Source organism: Canis lupus, chromosome 1 (assembly GCF_011100685.1).
Source record: "Canis lupus familiaris isolate Mischka breed German Shepherd chromosome 1, alternate assembly UU_Cfam_GSD_1.0, whole genome shotgun sequence".
In the NCBI taxonomy this organism is placed as follows: domain Eukaryota; kingdom Metazoa; phylum Chordata; class Mammalia; order Carnivora; family Canidae; genus Canis; species Canis lupus.
The window spans coordinates 109,872,709-109,899,888 of NC_049222.1; the positions used below are offsets into that span (position 1 = coordinate 109,872,709).

General features: G+C 53.1%; 2 protein-coding genes across 7 annotated transcripts in view; one reads left to right on the plus strand and one right to left on the minus strand.

Annotated features, from left to right (window-relative positions):
• Positions 1-165: 165 nt before the first annotated feature.
• On the minus strand, positions 166-11,127 carry FKRP (fukutin related protein). Of its 4 annotated transcripts, none has more exons than XM_038528496.1 (4): positions 11,090-11,124; positions 9,492-9,549; positions 4,725-4,757; positions 166-3,926 (listed from the first exon to the last, which is right to left on the minus strand). In XM_038528496.1, the coding sequence occupies exon 4, from the start codon at positions 3,885-3,887 to the stop codon at positions 2,400-2,402; it is 1,488 nt and encodes a 495-aa protein (XP_038384424.1). In that variant the 5' UTR covers positions 3,888-3,926; positions 4,725-4,757; positions 9,492-9,549; positions 11,090-11,124; the 3' UTR covers positions 166-2,399. The 4 variants fall into 4 exon arrangements, with proteins under 4 accessions (XP_038384424.1, XP_038384425.1, XP_038384422.1 ...); XM_038528497.1 differs by lacking the exon at positions 11,090-11,124 and adding an exon at positions 10,326-10,581; XM_038528494.1 differs by lacking the exon at positions 4,725-4,757 and having other exon boundaries at positions 11,090-11,127.
• The window catches only part of STRN4 (striatin 4), a 26,896-nt gene continuing 10,470 nt past the window's right edge, over positions 10,755-27,180 (plus strand). For 2 of the 3 annotated variants that reach the window (XM_038528491.1, XM_038528492.1), the window contains exons 1-6: positions 10,755-11,036; positions 19,043-19,146; positions 19,663-19,736; positions 20,795-20,873; positions 23,197-23,394; positions 25,476-25,617. In XM_038528491.1, the coding sequence (XP_038384419.1) occupies positions 10,755-11,036; positions 19,043-19,146; positions 19,663-19,736; positions 20,795-20,873; positions 23,197-23,394; positions 25,476-25,617 (879 nt within the window). Of the gene's footprint in view, positions 11,037-18,093; positions 18,212-19,042; positions 19,147-19,662; positions 19,737-20,794; positions 20,874-23,196; positions 23,395-25,475; positions 25,618-27,180 lie in introns of those variants that run through there. The other variant, XM_038528493.1, reaches the window with a different exon arrangement.

A 27,180-nucleotide genomic window follows, 5' to 3' on the forward strand; every position in this document is an offset into this window, starting at 1 on the left:
TTGTTAGTTCAGGAACAATGATGAGAAGAGAAAACACTATGGGTGGTGCTAAGAGAAATTCTTTATCTACTGAGACCCCAAGTCACCTAAATGGCACTTAGTTTAATGGGAAATTGCCAGAAGAACCTGATGTGGTTCTCTTATAAAATCACAGCTAAGACGGGGTTATTTTTATATATATTTTATATAATAAATAAAGTAATTAAATGAATATATGTGTGTGTATATATATATATATATATATATATATATAGCATATCAATGAAGAAACCACACCAACAATTTCTAAATAAAACAAAATGATCGCATGATTTCAGAATGATTTGAGCATCAGCTTATGTTCTTGGCAAACAATTTAAAGAAATATATATATAGAGAGAGATCGTTTCCATTCTTTAGAGAATAAAAAAAGACATATTTAAACGTTTTGATGCATATATTGACGTATATATTAATTTCTATCACCGTGCCAGTTGCAAAATATTTTGAATATCAACATCCTTCATGAATGTCCAATGGGACATTTTAAAACTGTATGTGACAAGGGACAATGCTTTAGTGTGTGGAGATGCCTTGCTTATTAGGACATCTCCATCCCTGGGCTATGCCTCCCAAGAGCCAAAAGCATCTCCCGGTCACAGTGATAACCCAAATCATCTCCATATGTTTCCAGAATGCTCCATGGAAACCCAACAGTCCCTGGGAGCCATTTGCGGGGTTCAGTGGCTAAAAACAGAGGTTGTGTCCTAAGAAGTTGGCCTTTGGAAGTGAGCCTCAGGAGCTTGGGCCAAATTTGCATTCATCTTCTCCTGCTGGTCTGGAAAGCCTCCTCCTCCAAGGGCTTCACATTTCTGCAATATCACCCACCCCCCCAGCCCAAGCTATAGGTTTGAAGAGGCAGTGACTTGCCTAAGATCACACAAAATAAGTGGCCATTTCAGGAGTCAAACCCAGGCTTGATTCCTGACCCTTTTACCACTCAAGTGACTCACGGCATCCCTATGGGGTAAACGCTCATTATCCCCATTTCCCAGTGCAAAGCTGAGGTTCAGAGAGGCAGAGTCACTGCCTCTCAGTTTTCACTGAGAGAAAGTGGTAGCACTGGGTTTTGACCCCAGGCCTCTCCCACCTCAGAGCCTGTGGTTCCAAAAGCTAGGGTGTCCACAACCAGGGGGTGTGTGGGACAAGTCACTGAGATGAGCCAAGTAAAAAATGTCCATATTTATTTTAAATTTTAAAATGGAATAATTTAGGCCTCATTACTAATCTATAGAATGATAGCAGTACCTGTATATAATTTATAAGTAAATACACATATTCAGGATACTTGCCCAAAGAGCATTTAGCCTTAGGTGCATGATCACAAAAGACAGGCCATCATGGCTTCATCTGCTAGGTAGTATGGCCTCCTGGGGCCCAGTCTCACAGACCATTCTGAGACACCTGTATAGTATCCAACTTAGTGTGGGCTCCAGACTGCTTGGGTTCAGGTCCCTGCTCTGTCACTTCCTAAGCTGTCTGGCCTTGGGCAAATGACTACCATTCTGGTCTCAGTTTGCTCATCTGTAAAATGGAAATATGATCAACCAGTTAATCTGTGTGGAACACTGAGAAAGTGCCTGGCACACCATATGGTGCTGAGTAACGTGCGTTATGATTACCATTTATCCCGCCTGGCAAGTGGGCTACTGGGTGCAGAGAGCTAAAACAATGAGGTAACACAGTTATAGGGAGTAGTGGGTCGGGCATCCAGGACCCGGTTCCTAGCCAGAGCTGCAGCTCAGGGCTGAGCTTCTTTCTCCTCCTCTGTAAGATGGAGTTTAGAGCAGCATGCACCTCACAGGGCTCTCCCAGGAGGCAAGGAGGTCGCACTCTGGAAGAAGGGATATAGTCATCCTGTCCCGCCAGGTACAGGGGATTAGAGAAACCAAAGGCTCAAGAGTTAGGAAAAGCTATGGGCGCTGAGGTCCCGCCAAAGCGGGACGAAGGCGCCCTCTAGTGGCGGAAGCAACCCGAGCAACCAAATGTCCTGTGGGCTCTTTGTGATCTGACACTGCAAGGGCGAGCAGCGGTTCCTGGGGGGGGTCCCACGCACCTTGAAATTGGGGCTCTCCCTCAGGCCCGAGTAACCTGTAAGTGGTAGAACTGGGGTTTTAATCCGGCAGTCCGGCCGCAGCACGTACACCTTCTCCTCTTTACAAAACTGTCCGTGCTCTAAATCAAACCCAAGTTCTTGGGAATCTTGGGCATGGCACGTCTTCGACGTCCAGGACCTTGCTGGGCCTCGCAGGGCAGCTTGGCATCCCCGGCCCGCCCATCGAATGCCAGCGGCACCAAAGCAAAGGACCGCTCCCCGAGCATGAGTGTTTTCCAGACCCCAGGAGCGGGGCCCTGGAGCCTCAGCCACTTCCTGCCAAACTCAGGAGCGACGGGTTGGGGTACTCGGGGTTCTCGATGACCCCGGGGCCGAACTTGAGCTCCAGGAAGCGACGGTAGTTGTTAGGCGCCTGCGCCACGAAGCCAGCAAAGGACAAGGGCACGAGAGGCTGCAAGAAGTGCTCGGGGAACTCGACATCCTGCCGGTGGTCCAGCCACGTGTCCTTGGTCATGACCCCGTTGCGGGGGTAGAAAGGCCACAGGTCCACGTGCAGATGGTTGCTCTCGCTGTACTGCACGCGGAAGAAGTCGCCCTCCACGGCCTTCTCCCACACGAAGCCGCGCTCGTCCACCACCGAGCCGGCCTCGGCGCCCCGCAGCTGCTCGCAGTTGCCCACGTCCTCCAGGTAGATCCCCAGGTCCACGTCGTAGTCCCATGGGATGATGTCCCCGTGGCGGGCGGCCCCGAGCAGCGAGCCGCCCTCCAGCCAGTAGCGCACGCCCGCCGCCTCCAGCACGCCCACCACGTAGCGGGCGGTCTCGCGCAGCGCGCGCAGGCAGCACGGGGGCGTCCAGCGCTCCTCGTAGAGGTAGGCCGGCGTGTCGCCCACCACCGTCCCGAAGCAGCGCGGGGTCTCCTTGTTGCACCCGAACCACTCGAGGCGCCCGCCTTCCCCGCTCACCAGGCGGATGCCCAGCGCGCGCAGCAGTGCCGCCCGCCGCGCGCGCCCCTCGCGCTCTGCCTTCCAGCGCGCGTGGGCCGTGGCCAGGGGGGGCTGGCGCGCCGCGCCGAAGGGCAGGTCCAGCAGCTGCACCGCCCAGCCGCGCAGGGCCGTCTGCAGGAAGAGGCCGGTGCCCATGGGCCGGGCTAGGGGCGCCGACAGGTTGAAGAGGTCGCGGGCGCGCAGGAGCACCACGGCGTCTCCGTCCAGGGCATCGCAGCGGAGCGCGGAGGGGGCCGGGCCGTAGCGGGCCGTCCACTCCCGCAGGCTGACGTTCAGGGCCAGGCACCGGGCAGGGTTGGCCGAGGCGACGGGGGCGGCCACCAGGCGTGCCCCTCCCGCCCGGAGCACCTCCACCATGCGCTCCAGCTGGCCCGGTGTGTCGGCTCTCGCCCCGTCGGGCACCAGAGCCACGAACTCAGTGGCCACGTAGGTCTCGGGGCGCGAGGCCGCGACGGGCCGGTCCAGGGCGGGCTGGAGCAGCGCCAGGCGGACGTTGGGAACGCGGGGCAGCGCCAGGGGCGGGTAGGGGAGCGTGTCCGCGGCCACCACCACCGGCTGGGCTGCGTCCTGCTGCAGGAAGGAGTCCACCAGCTCAGGCACCGCGTTGTCAAAGGCCTCGAACTCCCGCACCAGGACGGTGACACGGGGGCCGCCAGCAGTTCCACGGCGGGGACCCCGGGCCCGGGAGTTCCTGGGCTGGTGCTGCAGCCACGAGACATAGAAGAGGACCAGGAGGTTGAGTGTGATGGCGGCTGCCAGGGCAGCCTGGCAGCGGGTAAGACGCATGAGGCCAAAGACCGGCCCTAGCTGGGCTTCCAGGGCATCCTGGGGAGGAGGGGAGAACGAAAGGAGGGGCTGGAGCTGGTTGTCAGAAGCCTCCTAACCACACACACACCCCCCCCCCCCGCCCCCCTTCCCATCCTCAGCACGGCCCTGGCCCTTCTCTCCCAGCCCTTTCTCTATTTGGTTTCAGCTCTGATTTCCCCTCCTCCAGGAAGCCCTCTCTGACCTCCCATCCATCCACTTCCTCTGGGCCCCCTTCAGCTCCTTGGGTTGTCCCACCCATAGCCATTTCTTCACGGGGACAAGTCTGTATCCTCCCACTGGGCAGGTCCTGAGCTTTTCTCAATCACCCCTGGGTCCCTAGTTTCACCGAGCACAGAGCCTGGTGCTTGGCAAGGTTTTGTCAAATCTTCTTTCTTGTTCAATTGCTCCTAATCTTTATCCTTTTCTTTGTCAACTTCTCATTCATGTTTGGGTTCAGTTATAAACGCCCCACTCCATTCCCAGGTCTCAGTTTGCGCCTTCTGCTCTCCCTCCTCCTCCAGGAAGCCTCCCTACCCCCATCTCTCTCTCCTGTCCCTCTCACACCTTGGCCCTTGCTCCAGGGTCAGGCTGCAGCCTCAGCATAGCCACCAAGCCCCTCCCCCCCACTGTCCCCTTCTCATTTCCTCAAATCCTGTGCCATCTGGCCATCTCTTTCCTGATGGTCAGCCAGATAGTTTTGATTTTTCAGGACAGGCTAGAAATGTTTTCTTAAATCACAATTATCGCAATTTTAAATATTGGCCACTAATTAAAACAAAACAAAACAAAACAAAACATGGAATGGGTCAAACTTACAGAAACAGAAAATGGAATGGTGGTTGCCAGGGGCTGTGGGGAGGGGAAAATAGGAGTTGTTTAATGGATATAGATTTCCAGTTTTGTAAGATGAAAGACTGTTTTTTGCACGATAATGTTGAATACACATAACACTATTGAACTATATACTTAAAAATTAAGATAAGTTTTGGTTTGTGTATTTTATCACAACTAAAAAAATTTTTTTCTTTTTTTTTCCTTTTAAAGATTTATTTTTTTATTCATGAGAGAGAGAGAGAGGCAGAGACACAGGCAGAGGGAGAAGCAGGCTCCACACAGGGAGCCCGATGCGGGACTCGATCCTGGGTCTCCAGGATCAGGCCCTGGGCCGAAGGTGTCGCTTAAACCGCTGAGCCACCCGGGCTGCCCTCTTTATTTATTTTTTTTTTTAAAGATTTATTTATTTATTTATTTATTTATTTTTTAAAGATTTATTTATTTGAGAGAGTGAGCAAGTGAAAGCAAGGGGAGGGGCAGAGGGAGAGAGAATCTCAAGTAGTCTCCCTGAGGAGCATAGAGCCCTACCTCCCTACCTTGGAGCCCCTTTGGGGCTCGAGCCCATGACCCTGAGATCACCACCTGAGCTGAAATCAAGAGTCGGATGCTTAACTGACTGAGCCACCCAGACACCCCTAAATTGTTTTGTTTTTTTTTTTATTACTGTGATGAGTACTGGGTGTTATATGTAAATGAGGAATCACTAAATTCTACACTGGAAACCAATTTTACCATGTGTTAACTAACTAGAATTTAAATAAAAACTTGAAATAAAAATGTACTTTGAATGCTAAGTCCTATCAAATAATAAACAATTTTTTTTTTTATAATAAAAAATTTTTTAAGAGGTGTTGGCAGCCTCTTTTGCGAAGGGGCTTCGGGCCACAGGGCATACTCACCCTTCCTTCATCAGCAGCACTCCTGAGCAACCCCTAGATGGCGCTGTCTCCCTGTCCCCATCACAACTTGAAGCTCTGGCTGGCCTCTAGCATGGGAGGTATGACTAACACTCCCCAGCTCTGAGCAGATACTTAAAAAAAATTTTCCCCATGAAGGATTTCCATAGGTTTCTACTCCTCCCAGAAAGGGGGACAATAGAGACCCAGCTAATCTTCGTACCTCCTAAATACTTCTGACCACAGCACCACCTTCCATCCTGGTCCACCCAGATCCCCACTCTGCCTCCCCTGGTTTCCTGATCAAGTCTGCTCCTCATGGTAGCCAGAGGGTCTTCATAAAGCACAAACCTGACCTCTCCCTCCCTGCTTGGAACCTGACATGGCTACCCAGTACCCTGAGGCAAAAGTTAAATTTCTTACAACCTCCCACAAGGCCTTGGGTGACCTGTCTCCTGTTGGCCCCCCAGTCCAGCTCCATCTCCTGCGACCTGTCAAACTCTGCCTAAACCACCTTGGACTCTTCCTCAGATGTTATTTCTAGGCCTTTGTATATTCTGTTCCTTCTGCTTAGAAGAATCTTTGCCCAAACACCGCTTCTCCCCATGTCTTTTTTCTCCTGGAGAACTACTTATGCTTTACCACTCAGTTCTGGTGCCTCCTCCCCCAGGAAGCCCTTCCAGAACCCAAGGCTGGGTCAGAAGTCCTCTGTGGGATCTTGAAGCCCCTGGGCTCCCAGTCCCAGCCCTGCCCATTCTGACTGGGCATCATCTGGGGATGGGTCGGTTGGCTTCACTAGGCGGTGAGACCTGGGAGGGTAAAGCCAGGGTTCCTGGATCACCTCTATGTTCCTAGCACATGGGTGGGCACTCAAAGTGCACCTGGTGAAAAACTGATCCCCAAGATCAGGGTTCTCAGAGTCTACAGGGCCTCAGGTTCCTGAAGTCAAACTGTACTACAACTCTGGGCCCCGGATCTTCCTGCCTCCTCTTTCCGCTGCCCTTTACCAGGAATGCCCTCCTACCTCTCTTCACCCATCCCAGGCCTGCTTGCCCTTCTCTGACCCAGCTTGGCTGACACTCAAGAATCTGAGTTGCACTTTAAAAGCAACTTCTTAATCTTTGGAATCACCTTCTGGACCTTAGATTGATTCTTCCTTCCTTCACTTCTTCCCTCTCTGTGGAATGTTTATGACATGCCAGGCACTGTTCTTGGCTCTGGGGACTCAACCGTGGACACATAGCACGCAGAGACAGACAGCAACCCTGACCTCCTATTACTGTGGGGGGAGGGATCTTTGGAACCATAGAATCTTCAGGGCCTTAAAAATTTTAGAATCTTAGAGCTTATGTATACAGAAACATAGGAGACCACTGATGATTCTAGAATCTTCTAAAGATTCTAAATAAACCAGGTGCCTGGATGGCTCAGTTGGTTTGACATCTGCCTTCAGCTCAGGTCATGATCCGAGGGTCCTGGGATGGAGTCCTGTGTCAGGCTCCCTGCTCAGCGGCAGGGGGGGGGGGGGGGCTGCTTCTTTCTCTGCCCCTCTCCTGCTTGTGCTCTCTCTCAAATAAATAGATAAAAATCCTTAAAAAAAAAAGATTCTAAAGACACCATTTTCCTGCTCTGCCCTCATCCCCCCTCCCCCTAGACTGTTCCCCACTCAGCGCCCAGAGAGATCCTGTTAAAATTCAAATTAGATCCTGTCCTGCATCTGCTGAAACCCTTCTGTAGCTCATAACACAAAGGAAAAGCCAAAGTCTTCACCAGGGCCCATAAGGCCCTGCATGATCCCCCACCCTCTCCTGCTGACTTAGCTTCTGCCACACTGGCCACCAAACCGCAGTCTTCAAATACTCCCAGGACACTATGGCCAAAGCGCTGGCTGTTCCCTCTGCCTGGATGCCAACCCCCCCCCCCCCCCCCCCGCCCCTTCTGTATCTGCAAGTCTCCTCCCTCATGGCCTTCAGGTCTCTATTCAAGTATCACCTGTCCAGTGAGCCCTTTCTTTGCCCACATTTTTTTTTCTAAAGATTTTATTTATTTATTCATGAGAGACACATAGAGAGAGGCAGAGACATAGGCAGAGGGAGAAACAGGCTCCCTGCAGGGAGCCCGATGCAGGACTCAATCCCAGGTCCCCAGCATCATGACCTGAGCCAAAGGCAGACACTCAACCACTGAGCCACCCAGGTACCTCTGGCCAGTCTTTTTCAAAATGCATCTCCCTATCACTCACATATTTCCTGTGCCCCATCCCTGCATTTTTCTCTCCAAGTCTTTACTGTGCAAATTTTACTGTTTTGTTCCCTGCTATATACTCAGAGTACACCTCAGTGCCTGGCACATAGCAGATGCTCAATCAATTTGTATGGCACGAATGACTGAATCCAGTTGTTCAGATGGGGAACCTGTGGCTCAGAGACAAAGGATGCAGGGAAAACCCAGGTCTCTATCTCCCACGTTCTGGCTCTCAGCATGTTCTGTCTGGCTGCTTCTGGGCCACGAGGTGCCCAGCAGAACAGAGGACAGAAACTGGGTCCTCAGAGACCAGAGGGTATGATAGCCAGACCAACAGATGAGGGCAGTTTCCACATAAGAAAAAGAAAGGAATCATCTAGTACCCTGACAATGTTGAACTTGGCTTCCTCAACCACAAGGGCTCAAAATGCCTTTATTGAGGAAAAGTGGATGAAATGATGATTTTGAAGGTCCAAATATTCTATGTGTTTCTGCACCACAATAGGATGGTAATAGCAACAATTCTAGTTGCTCATAACATGCCAGATCCCTTTAATCTTCAAGTTATTAAGTTATTTATTTATTTTTTTAATTCATGAGAGACACAGAGAGAGAGGCAGAGACATAGGCAGAGGGAGAAGTAGGCTCCCCGTGGGGAGCCTGATGCAGGACTTGATCCCAGGACCCTGGGATCACGACCTGAGCCGAAGGTAGAGGGTCAACCACTGAGCCACCTAATTAGGCATCTCTAATCTTCAAGTTCTGATCACTTATTTATTTTTTATTATTTATTTTTTTAAAGATTTTATTTATTTATTCATGAGAGATACAGAGAGAGAGGCAGAGACACAGGCAGAGGGAGAAGCAGGCTCCATGTAGGGAACCTGACATGGGACTCAATCCCGGGGCCTCCAGGATCACACCCTGGGCTGAAGGCGGCACTAAACCCCTGAGCCACCAGGGCTACCCCTGATCACATTTAAAGATGGGGAAAAACCAGCACAGACAAGTGAAGTCACTCATTCAAAGTCACATAGCTGGGAAACGGTGGACTCAGGATTTGACCCACAAAGCTGGCCCCCAGTCATGTTTTCAACCAATAAACTCTGCTGTCTTTCTTGGGTCCACTCAGACAGCCCAGCTCACTGTCTACCTTCAGTGAGTATTCTGCAGCCCTAACCCGATAGGTGCTTTTCATCAACTCAACCAACAGACAGATATTTCCTAAGTACCCTCTGGGCCAGACCCTGTGTTCTGGGGACAGGGAGAGAGCGAGGCAGTCATTGGGCAGGCCCTCCACAGAGAGGGAGACAAAAACCACAAACACACACCTTACAGATAGGTCAGGAAACCAGAGAGGGGTGTGAGAGAGAAAAGGTGGTCCGGGGAGGAGAGGACAGTTAAGCTGAGACTTTGTCTCTGTTCTCCACAAAACAATATAAAAGGATCCAGATTCACTTGAGGCCTAGGTTCACCTGGCCCGAGTGCTGCTCTAGACTGAGCCTTGGCTGCTCCATCTGTGGCATGGGAACACGACAGGCAGAGAAAATGAGAGACGTGGGGAGGGCAGTTTCTACACGAGTGCTGGTGACACTGAGGAACTTCTTACCTCTGAGGCTGCTGTGGGAGCTCCGGGTGGGTGGTTCCAGCCCAGCTCAGCTGCATTGCTGAGGGAACAAGAACCAGAAAACCCCAAATCAGCCAATTTTGCACAGGAGAGTATGATTTCACCTTACCTACAAAAGTGGCAATGAGAAGATCAGAGAATCTTTTCTCTTGTTCCATAAGCTCACCTACCATCTGGAGTGTCTAGGGAATGGGTGGGAAGGATGTCAGTTATCATAACGACCTATAACCATCCCCTTCTTATGAATGTGTCCAGAAAGGTGGGGCTAGAAGTAACCAAAGCTGTTACCATGACAACCACAACCCCTTCCCTAGACATACTCCATCCTGAGACACAATCCTAAAAGGTCCCATACCTTGGTGAGCTTTGCTCTTAGGGTCTCTGGAAGGGGAGGACTGCCCATGTTACCATAGTAACTAGGGGTTAGCTTTTCCCCATTTCCACCTCCTGGTCCAGGCCCTGTAACCATAGCAACCACTCCTCAGCAGAGCATCTACTCCTCTAAATAAAAACACCTGGTTGGTTTGGTCCTGGCTCTCACGATGAGAAGGAGGGGGATGGTTACCATGGTAATGCCAGCTGGGTGGCTAGGGGGAGGGGTTGGGAAAGAGGTGTTCTCTCAGCAAGTCAGCGTCCCTGGGGCTAGGGTCCTCTCTACCTGAGCGCTAGGTGAGGTTGCCATAGTAACCAAAGAGCCGGTAGGGGGGAAGGACCACCAGGGACTTAGGTTACCTTAGCAACCTCCTCCTGGTGCAGGGACGGGAGAGGTTTGGCGCTCCATTGCCACAAAGGGGGAGGGTTACCATGACTACCGACCTGAGCCAGGAACCAGAGAGGATGGGGCCATTGCTGAAACCACCCCTGGTGGTCGTCCTTTCTTTCAGGGGGACAGTGGCAAGGAGAGTGACATTTGGGTCTGGAGGGGGTTGGAACGAAGCCGGAGGAGAGGGGGCGGAAAGCGGCTCTTCCCAAAGTCCTGCTCTCCCCCCGGCGCGACCCTCGCTCTGGGCCTGGGTCTCGTTAGCCCTCCTCGCGGCCCGCGCCTCCGCCCCGCCCCTTCCCCCCGCCCCCGCGCGCGCGCTTCGGGGTCGACCCGGGTGGGCGAGGCGCGTGCCCGGCCACGTTCCCATCACCGCCCCCCCGACCGGCCCCCGCCGAGCGCGCGCGCGGGCGGGGGGGGGGGGGTGGTACGGCCGCGCAGGCGCGCGAGGCACAGCGGGCGCGCGGGCCGGCCCCGGGGCCTCCATGATGGAGGAGCGAGCGGCCGCCGCGGTCGCCGCCGCCGCCTCCTCCTGCCGCCCGCTCGGCTCTGGCGCGGGCCCCGGCCCGACCGGGGCGGCCCCGGCCTCTGCCCCTGCCCCGGGGCCCGGCCCGGCTGGTAAGGGAGGCGGCGGCGGAGGCAGCCCCGGACCTACGGCGGGCCCCGAGCCCCTGAGCCTGCCCGGCATCCTGCACTTTATACAGCACGAGTGGGCGCGCTTCGAAGCGGAGAAGGCCCGCTGGGAGGCCGAGCGCGCCGAGCTGCAGGTGAGCGCCGCCCCGGGACCCCCGACCCCCCGCCCGGCCCGGCCCGGCCTCACCCGCCGCCGCCGCCGCCGCCATCTTGGAGCAATGGCCGCCGGGACGGCCGGGGGGGCGGGAGGGGACCGCGACCGGCCCGGAGACTGAGTGAGGGGCCGTCCGAGGGGGGTCCTGAGGGCGCCCGGCGGCTCGAGGCGGGAGCGGGGCCCCACAGGCGGGAGGATCCGACCGGGACCGGCCGAGAGGAGGGGCGCAGGGGACCCGAGCCGGCTGAGCGGGAGTGGGAGTGAGCGGACCGGCAGACGCTCCCTGGAGAGGAGCCCAGGACTCAGCGGAGGGTGGTGGGAGGACTCGGGGGGCCTTGTTGGGAGCGAGCAAAAGCCCGAAAGGTGCCGCGGGGCTCCCACCCCGTCCCCGAGCAGGTGAGGGGTTAGAGGTGGAACCTGATGGGCTTTGGGTGAGAGAAAGGGGGCGTCGGGGGGACTTGGGAGCCGCCGAGGGCGACAGTGAGTCGAGTGGGGAGAGGAAGTCAGGGAGCCTGGGACGGGGTGCGTTTAGGAGCACTTGTCCGGGGTTGGGGGGAACTGGAAGATGGCTGTATGAGCACTTGGGATGAGAGAAGGGCCTCGAGGGGTCCCGGCAGGAAGATGTGTGTCCTCCCCTCTAAGGAAGGAGGAAACTTTGGGGAGCCCTGGCATGTGTGGCTATGGAGTGCAGGCGGGAGGGGTACCGGGCGAGGAAGCGTAGATAGGGCCAGGACTTGCTCCAGGAGCCTGTATGGAAGGGCTGCAGAGCTGAAACTCCAGTCTGAGGGGTGTGGAGGAGTGCGGGGTGGGGGGGAAGGCCTTGAGATGGAGCTGTGTGTAGGATGCCTGGTGGAGAACTCTGGACTGGAGTGCGGTGCTGGCCAACGTGGAGATAAGGGGCCCCGGGCTGGAGAACAGGACTCACAGTGGGGGATACCTGGAGGATGGCAGGGCAGCATTTTGCAGAGCAGGCAGGCAGTGTTGAAGAAGCATCTCAGGACTCTGAGAGAGGATGTGTCTGCAGAAGGTTCCCATGGTTTGTGGAGTAGCTTGGGAGAGGAGTGTGCCCTGAGATGAAGTTTATTAGAGGCTGAGGAGTTGGGCTGGATTTCACGACCTTGAGAAGTGTGGGTCTGCTTGCAGAATGGGTCTGCTTGCAGAGTTTCGGGAGGATGGGGCATCAGAGTTGTGAGGATTTAAAGGGATCCAAGAATGGGCCCTGAGGACTCTGAGGGTTCCTGGGCTGGGGTATAATTAGCAGAAACCGGTATCAACTTCTAGCAACTCAGTTTTCTCCTTCTGGTTCACAGCTTCCTGTCTAGTTGATATGGGGGCACCAAATAAATAACTTAAAAATTTTGTCCAGAGGATGAATGAAGAGACATTCCATAATTCTCCCCCTCCCTCCCCCACCAGGGATCTTAGCTGTGTGATAGCTGAGGCTTAGCATTGAGGTAGGAGAGGAATCCTTATGTAAGTACCCCTTACTTTTGTGTTCAACTCTGTTCCCAGAGCTCTTTCCCAGCATACATCCAGCTAGATCTCAGTACCTCATTATGGAGACCGGGCAGGTATCATAGTCCTCACTCAGCAGTAATGACAGCAGCTGTTTATTGAGCACATATGCAGTGCCAGGAACTGTATGAAGCACTTTAGATACATGGTATCATTTAATCCTTCTAGGATGGTGAGTGATCCTATTCCCCCACCCTTGCTTTTTGAGAAAAGAATCAGAAGAGAAAGGGAGGCTCTGAGAGAGAGAGACAGTCTGTGATTGCTCTACGATCACAGCCCGTGGGTGGCAGGGCTGCTAGCCCATTCTCCATACCTCTCTGCTGCCCAATACAGATGAGGAAAATGTTCCACAGAAGCCCAGTGGCCTCTTGAGAGTCATCCTAGACAACAGTCATAACTAGACCTGGGATTGAATCTTGGTCTCTGGGACTTTATGCCAGTGTACACTGCAGCACCCACCGTACCACCTTCTCATGTTTGAGACTAATGAAAGAAAAGCTGTGGGGCAGCCCAGGTGGCTCAGTGATTTGGCGCCTGCCTTTGGCCCAGGGTGTCATCCTGGAGACCCAGGATCAAGTCCTGCCTTGGGCTCCCTGCATGGAGCCTGCTTCTCCTTCTGCCTCTCTCTCTCTCTGCATCTGTGAGTAAATAAATAAAATCTTTTTTTTTTTTTTTTTTTTTTTTTTAAAGAAAAGTTGTATGTTTATCCAGCGGCCCTTCTTGGAGTGTGAGAGGAACTTGTAGATAGCACCCAGTTAGGCTGTCCCATGTCTAGGCTGCCACATCACGTGTTTTATACTTTTGTTTTCCTTTTGTTCTGTCCCATTAGTGGAAATGCAAAGGTCTCAGAAGTATGTGCATATGTACATATATATGTGTGTATGAAAAGAGAAAGCTCTCTCTCTCACTTTGTCCCTTTCCTGCCCTTTTTTTCCCCTAAGATTTTATTTATTTGTTTGACGGAGAGCATAGGTGGGGGGAGGGGGGAGGCTGGAGATCCCAGCCTGGGATCATGATTTGAGCTGAAGGCAGATGCTTAACAGATCAGCCCCCCAGCCCCCCCACCTTCCTGCTCTTCTCTGTAACTGTTACTGCTAGAAAAGTAGTTCAGCTCTATGTGTAAAATATGAGGTCACATACATATCATTTTGTGACTTTTTGACATACTTGTTTCTCGTGTCACATACTTGTTTCTCATGTCTTGGTATTCCTTTCCTATCAGCACAGAGAGCTTTCTTACTGTTCTTGATCACTATGTTTCACCTGCTGTTTGTACCATAGCTCTTTTAGTTGACCCTTGCTGATCGGCTTTCAGCTTCTTTCCAGCTTTTCCCCCATCAGAAATGGCTGCAGTGAATATCTTTATATTCCCATGTGGGTATAAAGCAGAATAGGTGGGTGGAATGGTAGAAAGCTATGTTATAAAATGGTGATTGGTTCTGCCACGTTGCCCCACAGTTCCACACACTCCCATCAGCGGCACCTCTTTTTACACACCTTTGCCCGAACACTTAATACTTACAGAGGTGTGACTTCTCTTGTGAGACCCTTGAAGGCCGGGTCTGTGTCAGACTTTTGTGAGGAACCCTGAATACCTTTTCTCCAAATAGCTGAGTATAGCTCTTCTTGGCACAGGACCAGCTGTGCAGTCAATGCTCCCAGTGAGTGTGTGTGTCGGGGGGATGGTAGAAAAGGCAGCTTCTTGTGAGGTTCTGCCAAGAGGTACCCAGAGATCGGAGCAGGGAGGTGGTATAGATGCCGTCTAACAGCAGGACTTTTGTCAGGTGCCGGATCCTGAGAAGCCCGCAGTGTGGTTTCTGCCCTTCAGAGACCTCCAGGCTAACAGAGGAGGCTAGTTTGCACCAGAGGCTGCAGAGAACTGTGCACGCTCACCCGCAAATGGGGTTATTTGGCTGTGTGGCTCTGCTCGAAGCACAGTGATCACTTTAAGAAAGCATAAGGGATGCCTGGGTGGCTCAGCGGTTGACCGTCTATCTGCCTTTGGCTCAGGATGTGATCCTGAGATCCAGGATCGAGTCCCATGTCGGGCTCCCTGCAGGGGGCCTGCTTCTCCCTCTGCTTGTGTCTCTGCCTCTGTGTCTCTCATGAATAAATAAATCAATCTTAAAAAAAAAAAAAGAAAGAATAAGATTTTTTAAAACAGAAATATAAGTTAAAGTCATAAATATTTCCGATTTTATAGATATGTATGTTACAAATTTAAGGTAAATGAACACAGGACAAGCACAAAAGATCACGTACAAACCCTATAGAGTTTATAGATCTCTGGTGCTTCTGGGGAGGGAAGCTCCCTGAGGACAGGAGGAATGTCTCAGGGGAATCTCAACTGGACATTCATATAGGAGCAGCGATAGGGAGATGTGGTGAGCATGATGGGGGCAGAGAAGGTGTGGAACTGGCCCCTCCCCCACTGCCAGCCTCACTAGGGGCTCTGAGGGATCCAGTGGGGAGTCATCCCTGCCAGGAGCCTCTGGCCCTGGGGCAGGAAGAGTGTAGGAGTTATAGGGCTAGGTGGGTCCAGAAGGGAAACAGACAGGACTAGGGGCTGGCACAGAAAGGTCAGCAGCAGGATGCAGAGAAGCATCCACTCCTGGGAGGACTGAGATGCTAAGGCTTCTTGGAAAGGCTTTGCGGTGCTGCCTGGCCGGGGAGATGGAACAGCCGTAGGAGAGGCGGCAGCCGTGTCTGTGCACAGTTCTGGGGGTGTGTGTGTTCTAACAGTCTGGCCAGAGGGAGTGGCGATGGGTGGATATGGTGGGTAGAGAACTTCCAGATTCTGGGCTTACCTGCCAGCCCACCATGGCACTCCTAGATCAGGCAGTGGGGCTGCTGGCATTTTTGGAGGTAGGAGGAACTGGCCGCCAACACTTCCCCTTCCAGTGGGATTCCACCAAGTTGGTTCACTTCAACCACATGTTTCTGGTTCTCTCTTTTCCCTTCTTTGCCAGGGGAGCTGGAAAGGGGACAACAGAGCAGAGTATGCTGAGCCAGGTTCTTACACCACAATTATTAGGAGAAGGGAGATCGGGTCTTGCGTGGTGATAGCAAGGAGATAAAAGGGCCAGGCTGAACAAGTGTGAGGGCCTGGTATGTTCTTGACTTCCCTTTCTTCTCCACGCAGACGGAGTCACCAGTGTTATCAGTCCTGCTTCCTTATTACCTCAGATCCACCAACCCATTACTCCTTCCTAGTCTGGGCCACTGTCATTTCTTCTCAGGATTTCTGGGACCGCCTCCTGTGACTGACAGGTCTTTAGCTTTTTGGGCATGCGGTGTCCCCCTGACACCCCAGCCATCAGTTCTCCACAATATAACTGGAATTGTCTTTGTAGCAGGCACCGATTACGTCTCTCCTTTGCTTAAAACCCTTCTGTGGCTTCCCCTTTGCTCTTAGGACAATTCTCAAACTCTAACCTGACCTGCGGTCCTTTCTCGGGCCTACAAGCCTCTCTGCCTTTCCTCACTAACCCTGTTACACGTTCTCATGCCACTGTTCTGGCCTTTTTAGCGTTCCTTAAGCCTGCCACACAGCTCTTGTCTCTGTCCTCTGCCAGCAGCACACTCCACTCCCCTGGCCAACTTCTAACAGCCTTCAGGTCTTGGCTGAACTGTGCTTCTTACCTCCAGGAGTGGGCTGGTTGTCCCTCCTCCCATAACATCCTTTGTTCCCTCACCGTGCCTCATCACACCATGTGTTGGTTGTTGATGTCCCTGCCTGTCCCTTGATGTACTGAGAGCTTGGGGGGGGTGGGGAGCAGGAACCATTCATCTTCTCCATTACGCTGCCAGTGCCTCATGCAGGACCTGGCTGTCACAGGCAGTCACTTGTGCTGGATACTGAATGAACGTAGGCGTTCAGCAGGATGTACCTGTGCTGGCAAGTAGAAGGCTCACTATGGAAGCCCCAGAGGATAGCGAGAACAGTGAGGAGGTGACTTGGGGCTTAGGTTTGGTGGTTGGCTTTTTCTTCCCCACCTCTCTCCCCACCTTCTATTTTTTTAAAAGATTTTATTTATTTATTCATGAAAGACACAGAGAAGGAGAGAGAGAGAGAGGCAGAGACACGGGCAGAGGGAGAAGCAGGCTCCATATAGGGAGCCTGACATGGGACTCAATCCCGGGTCTCCAGGATCAGACTCTGGGATGAAGGTGGCACTAAACGCTGAGCCACCGGGGCTGCCCCTATTTTTTTTTTTTTTTAAGATTTTATTTATTTATTCATGAGAGACAGGGAGAGAGGCAGAGACATAGGCAGAGGGAGAAGCAGGCTCTATGCAAGGATCCCGACGTGGAACTCAGTCCTGGGACTCCGGGATCACGCCATGAGCCAAAGGCAGACGCTCAACCACTGAGCCACCCAGGCATCCCTCTCCTCGCCTTCTAAAGTGACTGGACAGGGCAGATTTGGGTGGCTGAGAAGATACACAAAGGACAGAGATTCAGACTTCCAAGATGATGACCACGTGTGAGTCCACCTGTCTGGTCTTAGGTGTTTATAGATATATGTGTTGATTTAAAGTGTATAGAGAAAAAAGTGTTCAGAAGGGGGCGAAGGTCCCATTCCCTCAACAGACAGATGGGTTTTTTTTTTCCACCCACGCCATACCTGGTGACATATGGTGATCTGTTCATTCTTTATCCCACCCTCTCCTCTGGAACATGTACCTTGTCTTATTTAGTGCTATATTCCTCTTTCTGCAGCTGTACCTGATACACAGTTGGGGCTCAGTAAAAAATCAGCGCAGTAAACAAATGAGTGCATGATACTTTTGTCTTATATCAATGCACATTTATTCCTTTTTATTTTTTTGAAAGGCAGCCTACATTGCAGTTATACCTGTAGGCTACATCCTCGGAAGTGGACCTGTCAGGACAAAGGGAATGTGCATTTAACATTTTCATAGATGTGGCCAAATTGCCCTCCGGGAAGGATGTGTTGATTTATGACCCCATCAGTGGTATATGAGCATGCCCGTTTCCCTAGTCCTTGGCCAGTGCCAGGCATTAATTAGCACATGCTCAGTTCTCAGCTAACCTAAGGGAGACACCTGGTCCCTGGAAGAGGACCAAGGTGTTAGTAGGCGTGTGGACAGAGCTGTGCTGTAATCCCAAATGCACGGGGCAGGTAGGTCCCCCGGGCCCCTCGAGCCTCAGGGAGAGGGAGAGCAGTGTGGGTGGGCATCTGAGAGACTGCCGAGAACTTACAGTCCTGGAGCTGGGCTTTGAGAATGGGCACGGCCTGGAAAAGGTGTCTGTGGTCAGACCCGGGGCTTCCAGTGGAGCATTGAAGTTCCCCAACTAGCATGTGATATTTGGGGATTGGCTCCAGGAAGATGCAGCTGCCTGTGGGGCAGGAGGCCTGTAAGCCACAGACATCTCTGCTTGATGGGTCTTGGGTCTTAAAGAACTGGGCCCATTTCATCGTTGTGGAAGAAGAGACAGGGAGAATAAAAATAATAAGAGGTAGGAGCTGGCATTTATTAGCCCTTCTTCTGTGCTAGGCCTCGGACTGAGAAGAACTTAACACATGAGGGGCAGGCACTCTCGTGAGCCCCATTTTCTAGAAGGGGAAATGGAGGCTCAGAGAAGGCTGATGACCTGCCTAAGATCATGCAGCAAGTAAGTGGCCGAGCCCGGCCTGGAGCACAGGCTGTCCCAGCCTGTAACAGTGGAGCACTTGGGGAGAAGCCAGGGTTGAGCCCTGCTCTTAGGGCTTTGGCACAGGACTTCTGGAACATGGTCAGGGGCCAGGATCCTGCCTCGAAGGCCGTTGGCCCAGTGTCTCCAAAAGACCTGTTGACAGACCAGAGCAGACTGGGGCAGCCCATGCCAGCAGACGGTGTGAAGTGGTTGGCAGGGGCCCTGGGTCATGTCTGTAGCATGTCTTGCTCACCCTGGGCAGACTCCAGTGGGACACTTGGTCCCCATGGTGGGGGTTGGGTGGTAAAGCTTTTGCATTGGAGCGGGAGCTGAGCTGAGCCGCCCACTCTTGTCCCTAAGCTCCCGAAGTAGCTTCCTACGCCTCCCAGAGACAGATGCTCTGGTAGAAATAGTGAGACACCACCTCCAGCAGCAACCTAGAGGACAGCACCTGCCTTAGGGTGGGGGAGAAGGAGCCTAGGCTCTTCACGCCTACCTCTCCACCTTCATCCCCTATCCGACTTCTCCCCCAAAAGGCAGGGGCCAAGTCACCCCTTTTAATTTCAAGGCTTAAGGACTCCTCCTCAGCTCTTTCATGGTGGGTCACATGGCAGGGGACTCTGGAAACAGATCCAGCATGCCCTGTCACTGCTCCATTGAACCCTGGCTCAGGGTCTTCACGCCTGAAGAAGTGGCTGCTGCATGTCATTGTGGGAATAGGGGCTGGAGCTGATTGTCCTTATGTGAGTGAGGGACACACCTAAGTGAACCTGAGCCCGGCTGTCCTCCTGTTCCCTTCTGTCCCCCCAGGCTCAGGTGGCCTTCCTCCAGGGAGAAAGGAAAGGGCAAGAGAATCTCAAGACAGACCTGGTACGGCGGATCAAGATGTTGGAATATGCACTGAAACAGGAGAGGTGAGTCCTTTTGAGAAGGCAGGCCTGAGTGGCAGGGTTTGGAGGCTGGCTGCAGTGCCTTCCAGCCTTGGGAGGTTTGCAATCCAATGTTCTCTTCCCCATTGCCCATCACTGTCTGATCGTAGCAGAGAGGGACAGAACAACACACAGTAGGTGGAATTCAGGATAAAGGCTAAGGACAATATTTATCATGATGGTGGCTCTCACTGTATGCACATTGCCTCATTGACCCTGTTGAGCCACCTCCTGGGTACAGGTGAGGCTTCCAGAGGGTGAGGATGTCTTCAGGGAGCCCTGGAGCTGGGATAGCACCCCAGGCTGCCTGACTCCAAAGAGTGGATTCCTTATAATGCCATGTGTGGTGCCTTTTCCACCAGAACTGCTTCTTCACAGCAGGGGGGGAGGTGACTGCTTCATCGGGACTCGGGGAGGCTCTGGGATCTGGGATCCCTGAGGTGAGTGCTGGCCCTGTATACTCCTCTGCGTCTGTCACCTATTAATAATTTGCTCTTTTAGGGCCAAATATCATAAATTGAAGTTTGGAACAGACCTGAACCAAGGGGAGAAGAAACCAGAATTGGCAGAACAAGGTACCCACCCTCATATCTGCCCAACTTGGGCCCTCCATCCCCCACAACAGAAGTCAGTGTGATGGAGTTGTGCAGAGTTGGGCCACCTCTTTTTTACTTTGCTCCGCAGTAAGCTGACTTGGCTGGAGGGGGTGCTGGGGAGGATTTGAGCTTCACTCTCAGTTCCCCTCTTCAGGGGCTACTCTGTGGGGCCCTGACTGGGAAGGGAGCTAGATAGCGTGAAGTAGGCCAGTCCTGCCTGCTCTCCCTCTGTGAAATAGATGGACACTGTCCTTAATGTTCTAAGCTCCTCGGAAGAGGGCTCTGTTCACCACCAGGTTGGTAGGGCAGGTGTTCCAGGTAGAGGGACACGTGTACAGAAGCATGGCGACATGAAAGAGGGTGGTATGTTAGGAGACGGAGGAGTTACTGCGTGTGACTGGAACAGGTGGGTGGTGCAGTGGAAGTGAGGGGCTGGGCGACCCGTCAAGGCCTTTCAGGGCCAGTTAACAGTAATGTTCTTTACGTCAGACCCCTCCCACCAACAGGAGTCCCACAAAGGCAGGGGTCTTTGTTACTATTGTAGCCTGGATACCTAGCTGGGTGCTTAGTAGATACGATGCCTGATAAGTAGTTGATGAACAAAATAAACACAATCTCATTTAATCTTCACAATCCCAAGAGCTAAGTGCTGTTAGTATTAACTAGTATTCTCAGAAGAGGAAGCTGAGGCTTAGAGAGGTAAACCAACTTGCTCCAGTTCACACAGCTGGTGAGTGGCAGAGTTGTACTCGAAGTATAGAGTGTGCTTTGCAGACTTTCTCAGAACGGTGCCAGCTTCCTGTGTGGGAAACTGACATAAGTAGATGGGAGTCTGAAGGTAGTCTGGGAGGTGGTTTAAAGAATCTCAGGAGTCTAGGTAGAGGGTGTGGAGGGGTGCCCTCAGGAAGGGACTTGGTAGGATCTGTGACAGTGACTGATAGTGACTGAAGAGGGTTGGAGGGTGAGGAGGGTGGAGGAGGTGATAGGTACATGGTGCTGCCCTAAGACGGCCTGCCTCCTTTATCTCCATTCTCCAGTCTCCAATGGCCCTGTGGAGTCGGTCACCCTGGAGAACAGCCCGCTGGTGTGGAAGGAGGGGCGGCAGCTTCTCCGACAGTGAGTTTGCAGGACAGGGGGGCTGGGCTGTGTTGGGGAGAAGGACACGTTTGGCTCGGGAGATAAGTCTGAAGACTCCACAGTCCTTCCTGACCCCCCTGGGGGTGGGATGCTGAACTGTCAGGGTTTCTCTTGGCCTGTCTTCTGTGGATGGAGCCCAGCCTGGAGAGGGGGGGGAAGACTTGCTAAGAAGGCAGATGTAGGGGGGCCCTACTCCTGGGAAGTGACCCCAGATATCTCTCACTTTTTTTTTTTTTTAAAGATTTATTTGAGAGAGAGGGAGGGAGAGAGCTAGAGCAGGCATGAGTGGTGGGGAGGGGCAGAGGGAGAAGCAGACTCCTCATTGAACAAAGAGCCTGATGCAGGACTTGATCTTAGAACCCTCGGATCATGACTTGAGCTGAGAGCAGATGCTTGACCTACTAAACCACCCAGGTGGGGCAGCCCTGGTGGCTCAGCAGTTTAGCGCCGCCTTCAGCCCAGGGCCTGATCCTGGAAACTCAGGATCGAGTCCCACGTCAGGCTCCCTGCATGGAGCCTGCTTCTCCCTCTGCCTGTGTCCTTGTCTCCCCGTGCCCCCGCCCCGCCTCTCCCTCTCTCTGTGTGTCTCTCATGAATAAATAAATAAAATCTAGAAAACAAAAACAAAAACCACCCAGGTGCCTAGAAGTCTCTTACTTAAAAAAAGGGTAGGGCAACCCTCTTGGTCCCCCCCTCCCTTCAGGAGCTCAGTAAACTTTGTTGCCCACCAAAAACCAAAACAAAACAAAAACAAGTTATGTCAAATTATTTTTTAGTATTAAAGAGATTTGTGTGTTTTAGAAAACTCGAGAAACATAGGGAAACACACACACATAAAAATCATTCATAATTCCACCACTACCCAGGGAGTCTCACGCACCTGTAAGCATTTTGGTGTCTCTGGTGGGGCCCAGTCTGTGTTTCATAAAAGCAAGCACTCCCCTTCTTGGTGTTTTATACTGCATCATGTTTGCTAAGTGTTATGGACTTCCATATAAGTTAGATAGGTTGCATCATTTTAAGAACCATAAAATTGCCAGCCACAGGGATAACCATCACTTCCCATAGCCAATCATTTCTTGTGCATTTCATCAAAGATGGTTCTGTAGTATGACAAACATCAGGAAGTTACTTGTCCGTATCCCCAATTTCCTCAAGCTGAATGTCTGGAAGCGCCCTGCTAGCTTGCAGTGTGTGCCAGCAGCAATGACAACAGTTGTAATAGGCAGCACTTGCGAGGTGCCTGTTATGTGCCTGGCCCTGTGCTGAGTGTTTTGCATTCCCATGTGGCAAACTACTAGTATTCCCCTAACAACAGAAGTGCAGGGAGGCCATGTGTTGTCATAAGATGAGGGTAACTGTTAAATGGAGGGTCTTGTGACCTCAGGCAGTCTGTACCCAGAGCCCAGCGTCTTCACCACCATGCTTCTCTGTGTCTCCTCTGGTGAGGAGGAGGAGGCCTTGGCCAAGGGCAGGCACTTGGGACGAGACAGCAGGTGAAGGCAGGTATGCTCCAACATGTGAGGCACAGGCCCAGGGGTCCCAAAGGGACCAGGGCATGGTAAACATAAAAGGCTTCTGAAGGAGCCTCCAGAGGACCAGATACCCACAGATATGCACAATTGATTTTTTTCTCTATTTGTAACTTTCAGACCAGTGCCAGCTAGCTTCCATTATTTTAAATTGTGGAAGTAATAAACGCTCATTTGTAGAAGCGAGTGGAGTAAATTGCAAAGGTTGCTTTTAGATCTCTAATCCCTATTCCGAAGGTTGAAGGTCGAAGGTTTCTGCGAGTGCAGTGAGTATGTATCTTTCCAGGCCTCGTGGGGGCACACTTCAAATATATGTTTGCGTGTGTCCTGTACTTGTACACATGTTAGTGCTTTTTTTTTATTTTAACCAACACATGAATTGTGTGGATCACATAACTTATGATTTTTGTTAAGCCATTTATTATGGCCATCTTGGCCCTCTGTCCCTCCTTTATTTTGTGCCTCTGTGGCCCCATCAGTCATTTGCGGCTACAGTCCCCCATGGTGGGCATGTAGCATGGCCCCTGCGGTCTGGCTGTCCATACAGCATCCCCTCTAGCATCTGTGTGACTGCACTGTGCTGGTACATAAAGGCTTCCCCCAGAAATAGACTCGAAAGTGGAGCAGTAAGGTCAGGTTTATGCTTATTTAAAACACTGGCATGTAGTCTTAAGCTGCTTCTCCAAAAAGCCTGTCCCTGTTTGCATCCGCCCCCATTGAATATAAAGAAGCTGGGGAGGCCTGACCCGCACTGGTCTGTCTCCCTGTAGGTATCTGGAAGAGGTGGGCTACACGGACACCATCCTGGATATGCGGTCCAAACGCGTGCGCTCCCTGCTGGGCCGCTCATTGGAGCTCAACGGGGCTGTGGAGCCCAGTGAAGGGGGCCCCAGGGCCACACCAGGCCCCGGGGGCCTCAGTGGCGGTGAATCCCTGCTGGTGAAACAGATTGAAGAGCAGATCAAGAGGTGAGCCCTTGGTGAGCCCTGACAGGTTCGTTCCTCTGCATCCCCTCCTCCTGGTGAAGGCCAGTGTCAGAAAAGCCAGCAGTGCTGCTGGGTTGCCCTGGTGGCTACTTCCTTCCTGGAGTGTATTGTGGGCTGGTTTGCTCCAGAGCCCTCTCGGGCCCTTCATGAGATCCCTGGATCCTGTTCTGGGTCCCCCTGTGTGTACCCTCTGTGGCCTCGTGTTCTAGCCGATCTGTGCCACAGCTCATGCCCAGCCCAGATGCCTTCCAGAGGCTCAGGCCTCATGCTGCTTAGCTACTAGAGGCTGACCCTGGGTGGCAAACTGGGGCCTGGCAGGGTGTGAAATGGCCTCCACCCCCCATGGAGCTTTTCCTTTTTCCAGGTTCCTTGTCTCCTCTGTGGTTACTGGTCAACATAAATAACTTGACAGGTGCTGATGTTCAGCATGCAGAGAAAGGGGGGAAAAAAGAGATGGGGAAAATGGCACGGTTGGGGGAGGGGCACTCTTCATGGAGGTGACATCTGCAGAAACTGCAGGTGACAGAAAACTGCAGGAAATGGGACGGTGAGCTACACAAGTACCAGAAGGAGCATGTTCTAGGCAGAGGGAATGGCGATGATCAGGGTTCCGCTGGGCATGTTCAGGAACCTGTAGCAAGGCCAGTGCGGCTGTAGCAAGTGAGCACATGGGGCTTGTGGTCTGTGGTGAGGCTGAAATCTCAGGAGTCAGATCAAATGGGCCGTAGTGGCCACGATAGGGAATTCGGATTCTACTCTCTGGGTTGTGGGAAGCCCGTGGTTTCGAGCAGGGGTATGACACAATCCAGTGAGCTGGTCGGCTTCGAGGAGAAGCTGTAGGGCAGCGTTGGGAGCAGGAGAGCAGTGAGGAGCCTCCTGTGCCATCCAGGCAAGAGGTGGGGACTGTGAGCGGCAGGGGTGAGAAGTGGCCAGCCTCTCTCTCCGTGGGTTTTCTTTTTAAAGAAATGAACATAGGGGAGAGGAAGGAAATGAGGGGGTGGCTATGGGGCTTGGTCCAAGTGATGGGAGCATCATCAACTGCAGTGGGAAGGACAAGGAGTGGAAGGGACATCAGGGGGCTGCAAAGGGCAGGTGGAGTTTGTTGTGCTGGGTCGCCCCCAGGACACGTGATAGGAGCCAGCCTGGAGCGAGCTGGGTGGGGCTGGACTCCAAACTCACCTCTAGGTCACCAGCATGCAGGTGGGATTTGAAAGCTAGAAGCGACAGCAAAGGAGGCTGAGCTCGTGCAGCCAGTATTGAGGAGGAAACCTGAGTGGTGTCCAACAGCAGAGTACAGACCTGCTTCGTAGCCAGAGGCTGTGCGCATGGTGGCTGGGAAGGGAGTGCTGTATCTGGCAACCTGGAGGAGAGATGTGTCCTCCAGGCAGTAACCACATACCTGGGCAGTTGACAAGAACTCTAGGGCATCGACCTAGCAGCAAGAAAGGAGGATGTTTGCATTTATCTAAACTCTGAATTCCACCCACTTTTCTACCCTGGACTCAGGTTTGGCAGATATCTCCTTTGTTAAAACATATTATCCAGAGTCGTTAGGTAGTCGGCCAGGAGTGGAAACAGGAGGCCATCTGTCAGTCCGAGGGTACAGGCTTATTGGCGGCAAGGCTGGCCATAGGGACACAATCATTTGCACAGTGACTGGTTCCTCTTTCCTGCTGGGTATGTCTGCCACTTGCCTGACCTGTGCCTGTGGTTTGCCCGGGCTGTGGGAAAGGGGGCTGCTCAGTCAGTGGTGCATACTCCATCCAACTCTCCTGACTCCGTATGTGCAGGCAGATGTGTGGTGGGGTGGCAGCTCAGAGCTCAGTAGTTGGACCCAGTGCGTGGTCCAAGTGAGGGTGGTCAGGTCTAGGTGAATGAGGGTCAGGTGGAGGCCGGGATTGGAGCCCTGTATGTGATCAGAGTCCAGGTTCTCTGAGGTCACAGTGGGCTCAATCCCCTTGAGGGCTGGGTCCAGGCTCTGGCCATGGTGATTTGGCACCTTCCTATCCGAGCTCTGTCACCTGGCAGGACTAATGCCCCCTTTGTCCCCCTGTCATGGGCAGGAATGCGGCAGGCAAAGATGGCAAAGAACGCCTGAGTGGTTCGGTGCTGGAGCAGATCCCCTTCCTGCAGAATTGTGAGGACGAGGACAGTGACGAGGACGATGACCTGGACAGCGTACAGCACAAGAAGCAGCGTGTAAAGGTGCGCTTCCCTCCCCTCCCGCCTCCAGGGGGCCACCTGCTTTGTGGATCAGCTGCAAATAGTGGATCACCTATGGGTGCTCTTGGGGCTCCCTTTGTGGCATGGTTTGTGTGTGGCCTGACCCTGTCCTTTCCCAGGGTCCTCATCCCCACTCCAGCCAAGCCCTGCCTCAGTACTGTGTCACCTACACTCCTCCTGTCTTCTTCCATCTTCCCTTCAGCTTTCACATTCTTTCTGGAGAGACCTGAACTCCAGACTGGGCCAGCCATGCACTGCCCTCTCACAGCCCTCTCTCTTGGCCTAGCCTCATCGTGGTCGCACAGAGATATTTTTGGCATGGTTGTGGCTCTCTGTCTTCTCCTTCAGTAGATTGTGAGCTCTGTCAGGCAGGGACTGCAGGGGTTTCCTTGATCTTCTCTCCCCAGCACCTAGAGTGGATGTGGCAGGGCCCTGGCCCCAGCCTGGGGCCAGGTTGGGGTCCCATGGGAGACTTTGTAGGTGCAAGTTTCCAGTCTGCTCTTGTGTCAGGGCCTAAGCCCAGGGCACTGCCTGCAGGGTAGAGTCCAGGTCTCAACTTGGCTTCATGGTAATGGCTCCCACCCCATTTAATTAACCCTTGCTCCTCAATTTTCCGAGCCACTGTGCTCCTGCCATTTTAGCAGCCCTAACCTCAGGCAGGGCCTGGACTCCCCTATCTGATAAACGCCAGTTTGGGCATTTGTGGGTGTTGCTCTGTGCCAACAGCAACGATGCGGAGACAGAGGTCCGGTCCCTGGTGTGGGTGAATGTGTGGCCAGCGGCGTGCCCATGCAGGGGGGCCTCTGTGTGGGCTTCCCATCAGAACCCCTCCCTGCCTCCTACAGGTAGCACCCCTCCTCCAGGCAGCCCTTTCTGACCTCTTGCCCACCCTTCCTCCCCTTCCCCTGGCAGAGTTGGAGCCATCTGGACCCTGACCGCCCCAGGCCCTCCCTGCCTGCTGTCCCCATGGCTGTACAGGACTAGCTCTGTCTTGGCTGCCGCTCTGTCTCCAGTGTTCCTGTTTGGCTCAGCCCAGGGTCCCGCCTGGCGTGGGCTCTCAGGGAGTGCATAGAGCCAGCACACTAGAGCTGTGTTACAGGAAATAGGGATGGCCCTGAGACCCTATTGGGATTTTCACTCCCCTCTCAGCTCTTACCGCATCTTCCTCTGGGAAGCCTGCCCACCCCTCTCTGCTCCTCTTAGCAGAGATCATTGCTGACTGTACTCCCTTAGGACTTCGTGCCTGTCACCACGCTTGTCCCACAGACCCTCTGGGGTGGCTTATTATGCAGGGGTCTCATGCATCCACAGCCTGCACTCTCCCTCCACGCACCTGCGGTGACCAGACTGACTCCAAAGACCTCCGAGACTCCAGGAGTGGCCGCTGGCCTGGCTCTGTGCCTTTGGGCATGTGATTCTGTCTTAGCCATGATGCCAGAGTCCCTGGCTCTGGGTTGTTGAGGATTTAATTAACATGAACTCACGAACACAAAGCCCTTGACTCCCCCATGGCTGGCTGTCGTACCAAGTGATCAGTGGTGGCAG